The sequence below is a fragment of the Pyricularia oryzae genome, chromosome 4 (genome assembly GCF_000002495.2).
Source record: "Pyricularia oryzae 70-15 chromosome 4, whole genome shotgun sequence".
Lineage (NCBI taxonomy): Eukaryota > Fungi > Ascomycota > Sordariomycetes > Magnaporthales > Pyriculariaceae > Pyricularia > Pyricularia oryzae.
In genome coordinates, this window is record NC_017851.1 from 4305668 (window position 1) to 4318804 (window position 13137).

Consider the following 13137-nt stretch of genomic DNA (forward strand, 5'->3'; position numbering starts at 1 on the left):
AGGGCAGCCGAAGATTGAGCAAACATTTAGTTACGCAACATGGATCTTGATCTTCTCTCTTTTGCGTTTTCTCCATCTCTGTCCCTCTCTCTTCGTCTGTATTCACGCCTCCGGCATTTATGCGGAGGTAAAATCCGGTAGCAGCTCACTCGGGCCCGAGATTCGAACATATCCGTAGGTAGTTTTGGAGACTTTGGAGCGATCCAATGTTTGTTCCGCACGGCAGCCGGTAGCATGCATGAACTAGCTCATTATAAGGGGGGGGGGCGTCGTTTTTTTTATTTTTTTTATCGATGCTAAGACGATAGTATGACTACACTACGGTACTACACATGGCTTAAACTCGCTGTCAATTACACCCAACTTTTTTTGTAGCACATTTCGGCCATCTTTATACAATCGGCTCTTTTTTGTCGATATTTTCCCACAAAAGAACATGTATACCCGGTCAAGGTATGGAACTTGGGCTGCGTCATTTCGTCCTGCCAGAGTAAAGTATAATCACTGAGATGGCGATGAAGAGACAAAAGAACAAACTTTTTTTCGGAGGCATGACTTCCAGGCCAAGCCATGGACTCGCTCCGTTGCCAGAGATCAGGCCGACAGGTCAATAAACATACTGCAGGTAAAGGGTTTCCATGATACGACCAACAGTTCACTTGCAATATGTTGTATCGCCAGTTCACAAAAAAAAGAGTCAAAGGTGGCCAATTTACAGCCCTGGATTGTTTCACATTTTACCACAGTACGTGCTAAATACATTTTCCAAAAAGTATACGGCGTGGCTAGGAAGCTCCAGCATGGTCTGTGTAGAATGCGGACAGCCGTCGTATTTCCGTTTATTCAAGCAAGGTTCAGTGTCAACACTAACATGTTGTCACGAATGCCCACGTACGCCCCCTCAAAAGGCAAAAAGGCCTGTTGGACATGATGGACTTAGTACATCACAAAACAAGGGTTGCGATGCCAGGCCATCTAACTTACATACATACATACACATACACACACACACACATACACACACAAGACATGGGATCGAGTAAGCTTCTCTAGAACGGCCATGACACGCGTTGCTTCAGACGAATGCCACACGAAGTACTATAGCAACAGTTTGCTGGTCTTTTGACTGACAAGATGACACAAAAACTTGATTGGACTTGAGAGTTTCTTTTTCTTTTGTCTGTCTTTTTTTTCTTTTCACCCACACCCACACTATCTCATAAATAATCAGCCAAACGACGCCCCCCTCCAGCGGTTAAGCTCGGCAACATGAAAAGCAGCGTCTCCCCGGCCATGATAGCTCAGAAATGATAGCGAAACAACGGGTAAGGCAAAAAAAAATCAATAGCGCAAATAGGGAAGGGGGGGGGAATGCCTTCACCCACAGAGTACCCCCCCCCCCCCCCCATCCCATCGTGATACGACCGCCGTCTCAAACGAGTGGCCTAGGCCGGCCTCATCCCGTCCCTATTTTGCACCCTCCGAGCTCTCTTTTTTTCAACCGAACCCCGGGATGGTCATATGTGGTGCTAGTGTGTATATAACTTTTCTTTTTGTTATCATTTCTTTCTCTATCCTCCACAATACATCCCTGGCAGATCGACCTTGGTGGTGTCGATCGCCCGCCATGGCCTGTTAAGCCACGCCCATTTTGCATATCCGTACAAGCCGTACTAAGGGAAGGGAAGAAAGCAATAATGATAACTAAAGGTAGTTTAACCGTAACCGGGAAAATATGATGTAAGACCCCCGAATTTTCTGATCGTCGCTCATACATATACTGTGTAAAAATAAGAAAGAAAAAGCTGAACAACACAAAGTCTAGACTCCATTTTCTCGCCGCCACCACCACCACACCCTTATCCCCGGCTAGCGTGTCGACAAGTCCGGCTGGCTCGATTCCCGGCGTCTCCTCAGCCTCCTTGCCGTTTTTTTTTGTTTTTTTTAGGTCCCCGCCCGCTGGAAATGCGGGTGTTCCATTGGAAACCATAGAACGCATGGAATCGGCAGCAGTTGCTTGCAGAATCACGGTGAGGGAAAGATGGATAAAAGACAATTCGGGGGCTTTGTGCAAGTGGCGCTTGTTGGATGTCCCCGGCCCTTCCCGACCAGGTGTGTGTGTATGTGTCTTACCGGGCAAGAAAAAAATAAAAAATAAAAAAAACCCGTATAGTAACCGACTTGGAATAACTCTCAAAGTTTCTGTGGTGGCTGGCTAAACAAGCCAAGAAGAGATATCACATTGCAGGTTTGACATCTTCGGCAGGACTAGCCCCCAGAGCCCCTCCTTGGCAGTGTCACGTAGGCGCGCGTCTATGGCGTCGTTTACCGCTTGTCTGGTGATATGTTGCACATCTAAACAAGTCCTCATGGGGAGGAAGCTGTGCCCTGTGCTGCCCTTCTTTGCCTGAGTGCGGCGAGGTTTGCATGATGTACACTATGAGCCGTGACATATTTCCCACGCACTCACACAGCCTTGATAGGTCTGACGCAGATTTCGTATACCGTACCCTAAATCTGCTTCTTTTATCATTCGCCAGACCGTCGTTCTGCAACTGTTGTCCAATAACACGACATGTCCAGTTCGGGTGTCAGGGAAAAAACCGATCGTGCCTCGTTACACCCGCGCAGGCGTCTTTCCGGGTCCCATGCGCCACTCAAGTTACAACCCATTGGGTGATTGTGCACAAAAGAAGCCCCGCCCACGAGATTGCTGGTCACTCATCTCCGAGCACTGTGTTACCCAAAATGCTGTGGCACAACGGCAAGTCGCCCTTTTGCATTTCTTCATCTTGCCCTCAGCTCTTTTTTTTTCTCGGATCACTCGAGCCGAGATTGGGAACCACGGCGACCTTGTGCGCCCCAAAGTCGTGCTTCTCCCCCATCAAGTTCGCCGTCCACCTGCTGGTGTGTGACTGCATGGCCGAACCCCATAACTGACCGCCTCTCTTGGTATTGGCAAAGATCCTTATCCCGATGGCCCTGGTGATTGCGCCTCGGTAACCAAAAAGACATTTTTTACCCGTCGGGCTGAGAAGCTAGACAAGACACTTGACTTGCCTTGCCTTGCCTTGCCTTGCCTTGCCTTGCCTTGCCTTGCCTTGCCTTGCCTTGCCTTGCCTTGCCTTGCCTTGCCTTGCCTTGCCTTGCCTTGCCTTGCCTTGCCTTGCCTTGCCTTGCCTTGCCTTGCCTTGCCTTGCCAGCATGGCAGCTAGCCAGACTAAAAAGCCCCTGCATGCCCGTTTTAAAAGCACGGCTCCTCTCAGCTGGACAGGAGGGCAGTGTTTGTTCATCAAGGACACCAGGCGAGGCTGCTCGTGGAGTACATATCGCTGGCTCGTCAGTCGTGCAATGTCTCACACGACTTTTCCCCCCTCTTTTTTTCTCCTGGCGCTGGCGGCATGTCTTGTGTTGACGTGAGAAAAAGAAGTGAGATGGGTCTTGCCCTAGATCTTTGGTCTTGCCTGGATATGGTCAGGCTAGAGAAAGGCGGTAAGGGAGAAAGAGCCTCGTGTTTTTGGAAGTGTCCCGTTGGCCAGGTTTTGGAACTAGCAACCTGGCAGGCGCCACGTCTTCGGCGTCCTGTTCTGCCCTGTCGGGAAGTGTCATCGGGCACTGTCCTGCCCGTCATCTCACCGTGGCAAGCGCCGCGAGCTAGGTGGGAATAGTTCACATCTTCAGCAGCGAAGCGGGTGGGAGGCCATTAGTGTTTGGATGACTTGCACAAGCCTAGGGAACGGTAATCCGTCCCCCAGCCCCCCGGGTCCCGCTAGGCGCTGTCACTTGAGCTGCCCGGGTAAACGTCAATGGCGTCTTGGAGGGGGTGGTGATTGACAAGCCAGCATACGTCAAGGCTCGTGGGAGAGAAGCGGTGAAGAGGTAATTAAAATCCAACTGAGTACCTAGGTACCTAGGTATGGAATACACACTGCATGCCAAATTTTAGAAAGCCGCTCCGAAAGAAAAAGGTCTCAGACCAGCACTAATCTAGGTCGAGACTAATCACATACCTTGTGCCCTACCTTGGGTCCCTAGATACCAACCTGGCAAGCATGGGCATTCCGTCGTTATTTCTCCAGCGCAGATCTAAGAATCTAGACTAGCTGGACACGTGCGAGCGGTCTACAACTGTAGATTAACGTCTGACGTGTGTCACGGCGCGGGAACGGCCTGCATGCATATCATAGAGTATCTACTATTGATTGTTTCAACAACGCCGACGGCTTGCTCGGAGCTAGCAATTGGGTTAGCAGCCAAACACACCGATGGTCAGGGAGTTTATTGGTTGGTGGCGCTTACCGCGGACCTTTCATTACCGGGTAGGTTTTATTGCATAGGTACCTGAGGTAGATACCTAATACCCTAGAAACAATCTGTCACGGAAATGAGCGGGTTTAGGGCCGTCTAAAAAGCCAGCGACTCGCCCGGATAAATGGATAAAGACAAGAATGTGTCATTACCGTGTCTAGCTAGGCCTTTCTCACATTGGCAGGTAGGCGGTTATTATTGATAGACTAGTGCCCAGGTGGCGCGTATTAGAGTTGGACACGAAAGAGACCCTACAGGTGACAAGTTAATGATTACCACATGTACAACCTACCGGGATAGTGTACTATAGCCCTTGAAGGTGTTGGTTACCGTTGAGCACTGCCCCATATTGTGGGGAAGAAGACATTCGATTAATCGATAGTAATACCGGTCTTGCAGGTATGCACAATCAGTGCCCCGCACCCGTAAAACTAACCCCACTGGGCGATGGACTGACTGTAACGATATGTAAATTACAATGCAGTCATTACCGGTACGTGGCATTTTCCACTATTGACCAACAACGCGCCGAGGTAGGCTGTTGGTTAATCACAGACAGGTAGAGGCCACACCAACAAACGGCAAGGGCCGCCCACACCACATGTCAATTGGACAAATACGACCCGCCCATCTTTAAACCACTCCCGGCACTGAACCCGAACATGTCGTTCGTGCTGCCGAGATGGGGGGGAGCTTCCGATCTTGGGAAAAACGCGCAGCTGTCACCATAAAAAATCCCCCCCGGTTTCGAGCCGCCATGTTCCGCATGGGAAAATAATAATGGAGCCATCATCGATTCTCGGCCGAGATCGAGCACTCGGCATCGGCCATCGGAACAAAGACTCTCCGCCTTACCAAGGCCGATGGCTCCACGCAATCAATGGCCTTTGCCAGAACGGCGTAGAACTTTTTACCTTTGTCAAATATAGCGGCCCAGCCTAATGATGGCTGGATCCTGATACGGTGGCTCCGTAAAACAATTTACGGCGACGACGCGGGGAGGTATCCAGCCTGATCTGTTCTCTTGTGTGATTTTTGGAATTGATCATTTTATTTTATTTCCCCCCATGTTCTTAGTTTTGTGCGTCAGTTTGTTCAAATCCTACTAGGCAGCAATCAAACAAATGTGCTGCCTGCGCAATCCAGGTGCCTTAAGTTTAGCGCTAGTCTGACCCGTACGTGGATCGGCCTCAATCCCAAGTTTCTCTGTACCACCGCATAACGCCTGAGCGCGACTTGACGTCGCCCCCGTCCGCCCATTCCGACCCCGGCTGGATATGCCTTACCCGCCGTTCGGACAGGCTTGAAAGTTTCTTAACCTTTTTCTATATTTTTTTAAAAAAAAAAATTTATATTTCCAAGCCACCCCTTCCCCGTCCCGTGTTCATCGGCGGAACTCCCCGGTCGGAAATCACCTCACCCCGGGGCCCCTGGCCAAAAATCCGGGCCTTTGTGGCACCCAGCATTGTCTTCGGTGTAGTCATGGCCGACGACGATGCGGAACCCCGCACACAGGTAACTGAGGCGGGATGTGGTTCGGCGGTGCCATCCTCGGCTGCCAAGTCTTCGGAGCCAATGGCGTGCGGTATGTTTGTTCGCACTTCGCACCCATCGTGAGCCCGATCGGATGGATGCACCACAGGGCGAGACCTTTTGCACTATCTCGGTCTTGGCATTCTCTTTTTTCTATCATCCATCTCTTTCTACTATCCTCTCAGCTTTCACTTTTGTGCTTCCAACATAGCACCCCTGCAAGGGCCTGACTCCCTCCTTGATGCTAATTATGAACTTTGTTTTATTCCGATGGCAGTGGGCTGTCGTAGTCGAAAGCTCAAGTGTTCACGTGATTTACCCATCTGCGTTCGTTGCGCGAGGCTCAAGATCGAATGTGTATACCCCGAGTCTCGCAGGAAGCCGTTGAACAAGCGCAAAAATGTCAAGGAGCTCGAGGCTCGACTAGGTACCTATATGCTGTTCCCATCCTTGTTTTCTACTTCATGGTGGCAGTGTGTCTTTCTCGAGTACATCCTCCAACTAACTCAGACTCTATCAACCCTGTGATAAGCACTTGTTGAGGATCTCCTCAAGGACGCCGGCGCCAATCCAAGACAGGGTGGCGTCAAGAGCCCGTCAGTTGAAACCATTGGTGATGTCAACTTGGACGATGTCAGCCCTGGATCTGGGTCTGGTGATGGTGATGGTTCTGCAGATGTCGAATTTGCATATGACAGTACCGTACCACCCATGGCTTCGTATTGTTCTAGGGGTCTCGATCAAATCCCGAACCAGCAAACGAGCAGCGACTACTTCAATACGCAAGAGCTGATGGGTTTGGGCATGTTCGAGGTGCCCCCTCCGTTCGACGTTGTTGATGAAATGTAAGCCCTGAAGACTGGAGCAAAATTTGAGAGCATCAACTCACTGCTTGTGCTTCCACAGGCACACACAATTCTTTCAACAACAGCACACCTTCATCCCCATTGTTCATCCGGCTCGCTACCTCAAATCATTTCACTCTGCGCCGCATATGCGTCCTCCCATGGCCCTTCAGTACGCCATCTGGGCCATGGCTGCCTTTCAAATGGACAAATACTCGGCCTTCCATGACCCTTATTATCGTAGGGCACGGCAGTATCTGGAAGCTGACGAGCTCAAGGTAGGATAACCAGACAAGCCGTATCATACACAAACCTGTGTCTGTGAGACCGTTGAGGCTGACCATCTTGAACTCTCGCAGGGCGTCGGAGAACATTTCATCACAATTCAGCATGCGCAAGCCTGGGTACTGGTGGCTGCGTACGAGGCACGAACCATGCACTTCACTCGTGCTGCCATGAGCTGCGCCAGGGGCGTTAAGCTTTGCCACATGATGGGTCTACATCGCCTCGATGAACCGGGCTATATGGACAGGATAACACCCACGATACTCCCGCCACAAAGTTGGGTTGAGCTTGAAGAAAGGTATCGTGTCTGACGCACAATCCTGTATGCTTGCTCTATGATTTACTGACGGCACCGGAACGCAGACGGAGAGTTTTTTGGGGTGCGTTCATCATCGACAGTCATGCATCAGTCTCGACAGGCTGGCCTAGTATGATCGAACCTAGCCAGGCAAGTAGACTAGATATATTCTATTCGACTGTAGTAGAGGCTCGGAAAGTTCGTCAAAGGGTATCACTCGCTGACCGGAGCCAAGAACAGATCGCAACAAACGTACCAAGCTCGCACGACGCATTCGTCAGCGGCAAAGAAGAGGAAACAGCGAGACTAAAAGACCTCTTTTTTGGCGCCTCTTATTCGACGTTTGCCGCATCAGTCGGCATATGCCACATATTCAACCAACTTCTGGCCCACGTCGCCCAGATTCGTCCCGATGATCGTCCCCAAGACCTCGAATATGGTAACTTCTGGAAACGCCACAGGGACATTGATAATACACTCTCCAGCTCTTTCATGTTTCTTCCAGATGGGATGCGGCTGCCCAAGAACAACCGGAACCCCGCTGCCGTGTTTATGAACCTCAACCTGCATGCTTCCGTAATCTGTCTGCACCAGTGCGCTATCGATCGCGCACAAGCCCACGAGCTTCCCGACACTATCGCGCAGTCCAGCATTGTTCGCGTCATCAACTCGGCAGATGAAATTGTCAACATTGTGAAGCAAGCAGTTCAAGTCGACAGTGCGTCGGCGTTTAGGAACCCGCTCGTCGCGCTCAGCCTGTACTGTGCGGCTTCGGTGTACATGTATGTCTCCAGCGAGCCGGAGAAGGATGGCAAAGAGCCATCCAAGAAGACTCAAGTGAAGCCCAGCCACCTGGACGCATTGGAATTCCTCATCCAGTGCTTGGTAGCCATCAGCAGGATCCACGCCATAACACAGTCATTCTTGCGACAGATTACTGCGGATCTGGATCATTACAACCTCGCAGGCCTAGTCAGGCTTCCGCCGATTGAAGGTCTCGATATGACAAAGATCGGCTACAACATACCGTTGCTGGCTCGGACTTCACTGGCAAACCATGCCAAAGTCCAATCGCCGCTTCCTGGCTACCTGCCACTGGGTAAGCCGATGGGACAATCCAATATAAGAGGGGCTGGCAAGTCGAAAATGCCAGTTACCTGGCTGTGTCAGGGGTCGATGCCAAATTCATCTCGAACCGAACCGCAAGTCGACGAAGCCAGAAGTGGACAGGAGGCCGATGGAAATCGCGGCAAACGAAGACGTATGAGCAAGGAGGACTCAACCGGCCAACTATCAGCCCAAGATGCGCAACAAGTCAACTCGTACTATGACAACTGGCAATATGCCAGTGATTCCTCGGGACTGATGGAATATTCAGACCCGACGACTTCAGGTTACCCCCAGCAGCAGCAGCAGCAGCAGATGTCTGGACTGGCCGTAGGAACTTCGGGTCTCCTTTCCTCGTTTCAAACAGCGCTGCCGCACAGAAACAGCAACTCGTCGTGCAGCTCGCCGGCTGGCGTCTTCACCAACTCCCGCGGCTCGTCCGACAACACGCCGGCTACCGCCACCTACAGCACGGCATCGGTGGCCAGCGACGGCGGGGGCCTATTTGGCGGTCCGCCGCCTGCAGGTCTTGCCGACGAGCAGACGGTCTTTATTACTGACGAAATGTGGAACACGGCAGATATTGATGCGTTTGTGCAGTCGGCATCGTCGAATCAGCCGCAGGTTTCTGGGGTAGGGACGGAGAACCAACCAGTAGATGTGTCTTGGAACTTTATGGGATGAAATGGAGGGAGAACATGGAATTTTATTCTTGACTTGCTTGAATACTCAAGCATACGGCCATGCCAGATTCAAGGGTGGGTGTGTAAAAAGAGGAGGTGACGACGGGTGGGTTCGGTTTTTTGCCTTTGGATGCTTTTAGGTGTCAAAGATACCCCTTCTTAGCGACGGCGTTTCTGGCAATTTAACGGGGCGGTTCGGCAGTATATGGAACCCGAATGCTGGAATTGTTCTTTTATTTTATTTTATTTTATTTTTGGCTTGGTTTGGTTTGGCTTTTTTGTATAGTATCGCATCGGAACATCTCTGCTCTTTCGTGTGCACAAGATTTACACAAATCGGGTGCGTGTTTTTTGAGGAGCGTGTCACGCAACTAACATTTATCATACAGGCCCGCATCTAGATTAGACAAACACCCCCCTAACTCTTATTGATCTCATTAATGTGTCTTTATTGTATATTGAAATCTTGCATACGATTGTTGTATTTTTGTTGAATGTATATATTTCTTTTCTGATTATGCCAGTCACGTGGATGGCTGGGCGGTTGTCGTACCACCGCCAGGCGCCACTGCAACGGTCATGACTTGACGTAGGTCAAGGCAGAGCTTTCTGACATTACGTTTGCTTTGCCGTAGGGGCAATTGAAGCATCAAAAAATCGGCACATTAAAAGAGTTGTGAGGGCTAGATAATATCTTCCAATGCTCTTAATTGCGGCCTAACTCCGACTTGTTTAAACCTTCGTTTCCCCCCAATCTCAAGCCCAAGCAAGTCAGAACACCTGCAGGCTCTTCTCCCGCTGGACTCCTTGGCAAGTTAGGTAGCACATCACTCGCCTTCACGCTTCCCACCCACCTCAAAAAGACGGGGACAAGACAGTAAACCCCTCCCACCTCCTACATCCCTCCATCTCCCGCCATGCTCTCCCTCCCGCAACTGGTCGCCCTGTGCGTGGCGGCCATGTTCGCCTACGACCCCGTAGCGCGCCTGCTCGGGTTCGGCGGACAACAGCAGACCATGTCGTCGTCACAGCACGGCTCACCGAGGAGTCGTCACCACCACCGCCCGAACCTCACCGAGGCGCTTCACGCCCTCGAGGACGTCGTCAACGGCACCAGGGTCGGGGTCGAGGGGCTGCGGTGTGAGCCGGACTCGCTCGCCGTGCACGTATTTTCCAGGCAGCCGTTGGTGTTGTACGTCGAGAACTTTTTGTCTGTGGATGATAGGAGGCATTTACTTGATATTAGGTGAGCTCTCTTTCTTTTTATGGGGGGGGGGGTTTTTTTTTCTTTTTCTGTGTTGAGTGTGTGGGTTTGTGTTTTTTTTCTTCTCTTGTAGATGTACACAATCTCTGTATATACTTTGTGTCTGTTCAAAGAGAAACAAAAATAAGGAGACACAAAGGCTGAAAGTCGGACCGTTTCTGCCTCCCTTCTGACATGACCTGCACTGGAGCGAGCCGATTTACACACCATCCACGGTCACAGACGACGCGGGACCTCGTCGGGACAAGTCGATCCGCGACTCGGAGGTGGCACTCGTCCCCCGCACCGACACGGTGAGGTGCATCGAGGCCCGGGCGAGGAGCCTCCAGGGCTGGCGCGACGAGACGTGGATCGAGCGGCTCCGGGTGCAGCGCTACCACGTCGGCGGCCACTACGGGCATCATTTTGACTGTGAGTCCAATCCCGAATTCTTCCTGAGTTTAATTCCATCTCGGTTTACGGTCTACTTCTGTATATGGTGCCGAATCCCCTCCTGACGAACAACCATCAACTAAACCACAACAACCAATCACGCCCCCGTATTTCAGGGATGGAACCACGTATGGGCTACGCGCGCGTCAGCAGCATCATGGCCTGGGTCGGCGACGGCGACGGCTCGCTCGTCGGCGGCGGCACCGAGTTCCCTCTCCTGCAGAGGCCGAGCTCGGACGACCGGTGGTGCAAGTTCGTCATCGGCTGCGGCGGTAGTGATGATGCCGAAAAGGATCAACGACGACAAGGAGGTGTCGTCTTCAAGCCCATCGTCGGCAACGCCGTGTTTTGGGAAAACTTCAACCCGCAAGCCGGGCCCGGGGGCGTCGTCAGAGGCTATGAGGAGTCGTGGCACGCCGGGTTGCCGGTCGAGCGCGGCGTCAAGGTCGGCTTGAATGTTTGGAGCTACGGTAGGGTAGATTGAACCATCAGGTGGACTTTGCCTAGATTTGCGATGCCTATAGTGTACCCACTGAGTGATATGGGGCAATTCATGCGGTTGCAGTGATGGCGAGAACTAAGCCTATCTTGTAAAACTGACAAATCTAAGAATCAGCCATATTAGCGACAACAAAACGCCAGCTACATAAATCGTTCCCGCACACTTAGTTGTCTCGAAGCACAACAAATTGAAAATAAGAGGTAAAAAGGCAAAATAAAAATCCAAAATTCCGCTCTAGAGTACACTAAATACCCTTTCAAAAATTGAAGATGTTTGGCGGAGTTTTTTCATTAATCAATCAATCAGTGAGACAAAACAGCAAAAAAATAGAAGCGGAAACATCCTGCGGATGCTGTAGGTGGGACTCTCTCGCCGGGAATTGAACCCGGGTCTCAAGCGTGACAAGCTTGCATACTGACCACTATACTACGAAAGACGCTTTTCTTGTTGCTCTCATGGCGGACTTGTAAGTATATAAAGGTAAATGCTAGCCAACCTTGCATTATTGCGTAATCGCAGTCATCCCGTTGAGATAGATGAAGAAACACAACCGCAATTCAGAAGGGATAAGAAACTTTGATTACAGAATACTAAACAACTATCATTCCGAATGGGCATCGCAAAAGTGTTTCATTTCCCAGACTGACGCACAAACAGACCGATCGTGATATAAAACAGAGCCAACATTTACACGCATGCAGCGCTTCGACATGATGCAGACTCGGTTGATTGCAATCTCTACTACTCAAGAAATCGTAGTATTCTAACAAAACGCTTTTCGCTAGTTGCTGCCCCACAGATCAACATTTCCAAATAACTCCAAGCTAATGCCACGCTTCTTGTCTTTGAGAGGACTCTTTTTAAAAATCCCATGTACAGTTTCAAGTATTTCAAAAACTTGCGATCTGGTTTTCAGTTTGTATGAGCAAGAAAGAACAGATAGACAAAGGAGATATCCAAAAGATTGGTGACCATGTGGGCCAAGATCGGGGCGTACATAGGCTGACCTCTCAGCACCAGGCCAAAGGTGGTTGCAAGTGTGTAATTGAAAATAACGATAGTCAAGAAGAGGTATCATGATATAGGCATAATCAAGCAAAAGTATAAAAAAAATGAAGTGACTGTATCTCGGCACCAAAAGAGGGAAAGAAAAATGTATACATATATACTGGCCCCCATGCATATACAGCATAATAGTAATTAGTAATCTAACACAGATCAGGTTGTGTCAATCATCGCTTGGCGACATATTAAGCGGCGCTTGGTCGTCGTCCGAAAATGGACCCAGCGGCGCTTGGCCGTCTTCCGAAGATAGATTCTACGGCGCTCGGTCGTCTACCGAAAACAGATTCTGGGGCCCGCGGCGCTTGACCGTCGTGCATCATCATGTTAAACTGAGGCTCAGGTGGCATATCGTGCCAGCCAGGTGCTGTAGGCAACGACGGCGTCTCGCCATTGTCATTGGCTCGGTGCTCCGCTCTTCTCACGCGACTTGTTTGCTGGTGAAGGGGGAATGGCGCAGTGGTTAAGCGCCATGGCTGTTACTTGAGTAACGTAGGTTCGAATCCTGCTCCCTCCACCTCCTCCCCCGCTTACCCGTGGCAAGGATAACCCGGCTGGCTATCGACAACAACCACCCGCCTGTGCCGTCGAGCCCACACTTGTTGGGAACTTCGTCTCCATGGCTACAAACGACCGACAGCTCCGCTGTTTGGACACAGGCCCCTCTCGATGAAGAGCCGTCAACTGCCGTCAGACGAATCCTCCGTGCGCCTGAAGGCACGGGGTCGCGTCAGTGAACAAACCTGTAAGCAGGACCGGGCACGAACCCGGTCAGGCTCGATTCGCTTCTATGCCCTTGTTTTCCGCTGTGTAAATAG

At 50.9% G+C, this 13137-nt stretch overlaps 4 protein-coding genes, 1 non-coding gene and 1 pseudogene across 6 annotated transcripts; 4 read left to right on the forward strand and 2 right to left on the reverse strand.

Moving 5' to 3' along the window:
* Window positions 1–1684: 1684 nt before the first annotated feature.
* Window positions 1685–4656, reverse strand: MGG_06280 (uncharacterized protein; the record flags this gene model as incomplete). The annotated part of the gene is made up of 5 exons (XM_003717260.1): window positions 1685–3266; window positions 3637–3654; window positions 4011–4031; window positions 4300–4306; window positions 4601–4656. 5 exons carry the CDS (start codon window positions 4654–4656, stop codon window positions 3039–3041), a joined length of 330 nt encoding a protein of 109 aa, XP_003717308.1. The 3' UTR covers window positions 1685–3038.
* Window positions 1736–2190, forward strand: MGG_17201 (uncharacterized protein; the record flags this gene model as incomplete). The annotated part of the gene is made up of 3 exons (XM_003717261.1): window positions 1736–1740; window positions 1826–2112; window positions 2174–2190. The coding sequence occupies 3 exons, from the start codon at window positions 1736–1738 to the stop codon at window positions 2188–2190; spliced, it is 309 nt and encodes a 102-aa protein (XP_003717309.1).
* A 566-nt stretch (window positions 4657–5222) lies between the features above and the next one.
* MGG_06279 (binuclear zinc transcription factor) lies at window positions 5223–9665 on the forward strand. The gene is made up of 7 exons (XM_003717262.1): window positions 5223–5893; window positions 6119–6268; window positions 6374–6686; window positions 6748–6964; window positions 7046–7269; window positions 7335–7419; window positions 7510–9665. Exons 1-7 carry the CDS (start codon window positions 5791–5793, stop codon window positions 9058–9060), a joined length of 2643 nt encoding a protein of 880 aa, XP_003717310.1. The 5' UTR covers window positions 5223–5790; the 3' UTR covers window positions 9061–9665.
* A 22-nt stretch (window positions 9666–9687) lies between these two features.
* On the forward strand, window positions 9688–11539 carry MGG_06278 (oxidoreductase). Its single transcript, XM_003717263.1, has 3 exons — window positions 9688–10305; window positions 10514–10734; window positions 10872–11539. The coding sequence occupies exons 1-3, from the start codon at window positions 9977–9979 to the stop codon at window positions 11237–11239; spliced, it is 918 nt and encodes a 305-aa protein (XP_003717311.1). The 5' UTR covers window positions 9688–9976; the 3' UTR covers window positions 11240–11539.
* An 82-nt stretch (window positions 11540–11621) lies between these two features.
* On the reverse strand, window positions 11622–11693 carry MGG_20205. Its single transcript has one exon. It is a non-coding gene; the product is annotated as a tRNA-Asp (tRNA).
* Window positions 11694–12764: 1071 nt separating this feature from the next.
* Window positions 12765–12836, forward strand: MGG_20206 (annotated as a pseudogene). The gene has a single exon. The product of its transcript is annotated as a tRNA-OTHER (tRNA).
* Window positions 12837–13137: the final 301 nt, after the last annotated feature.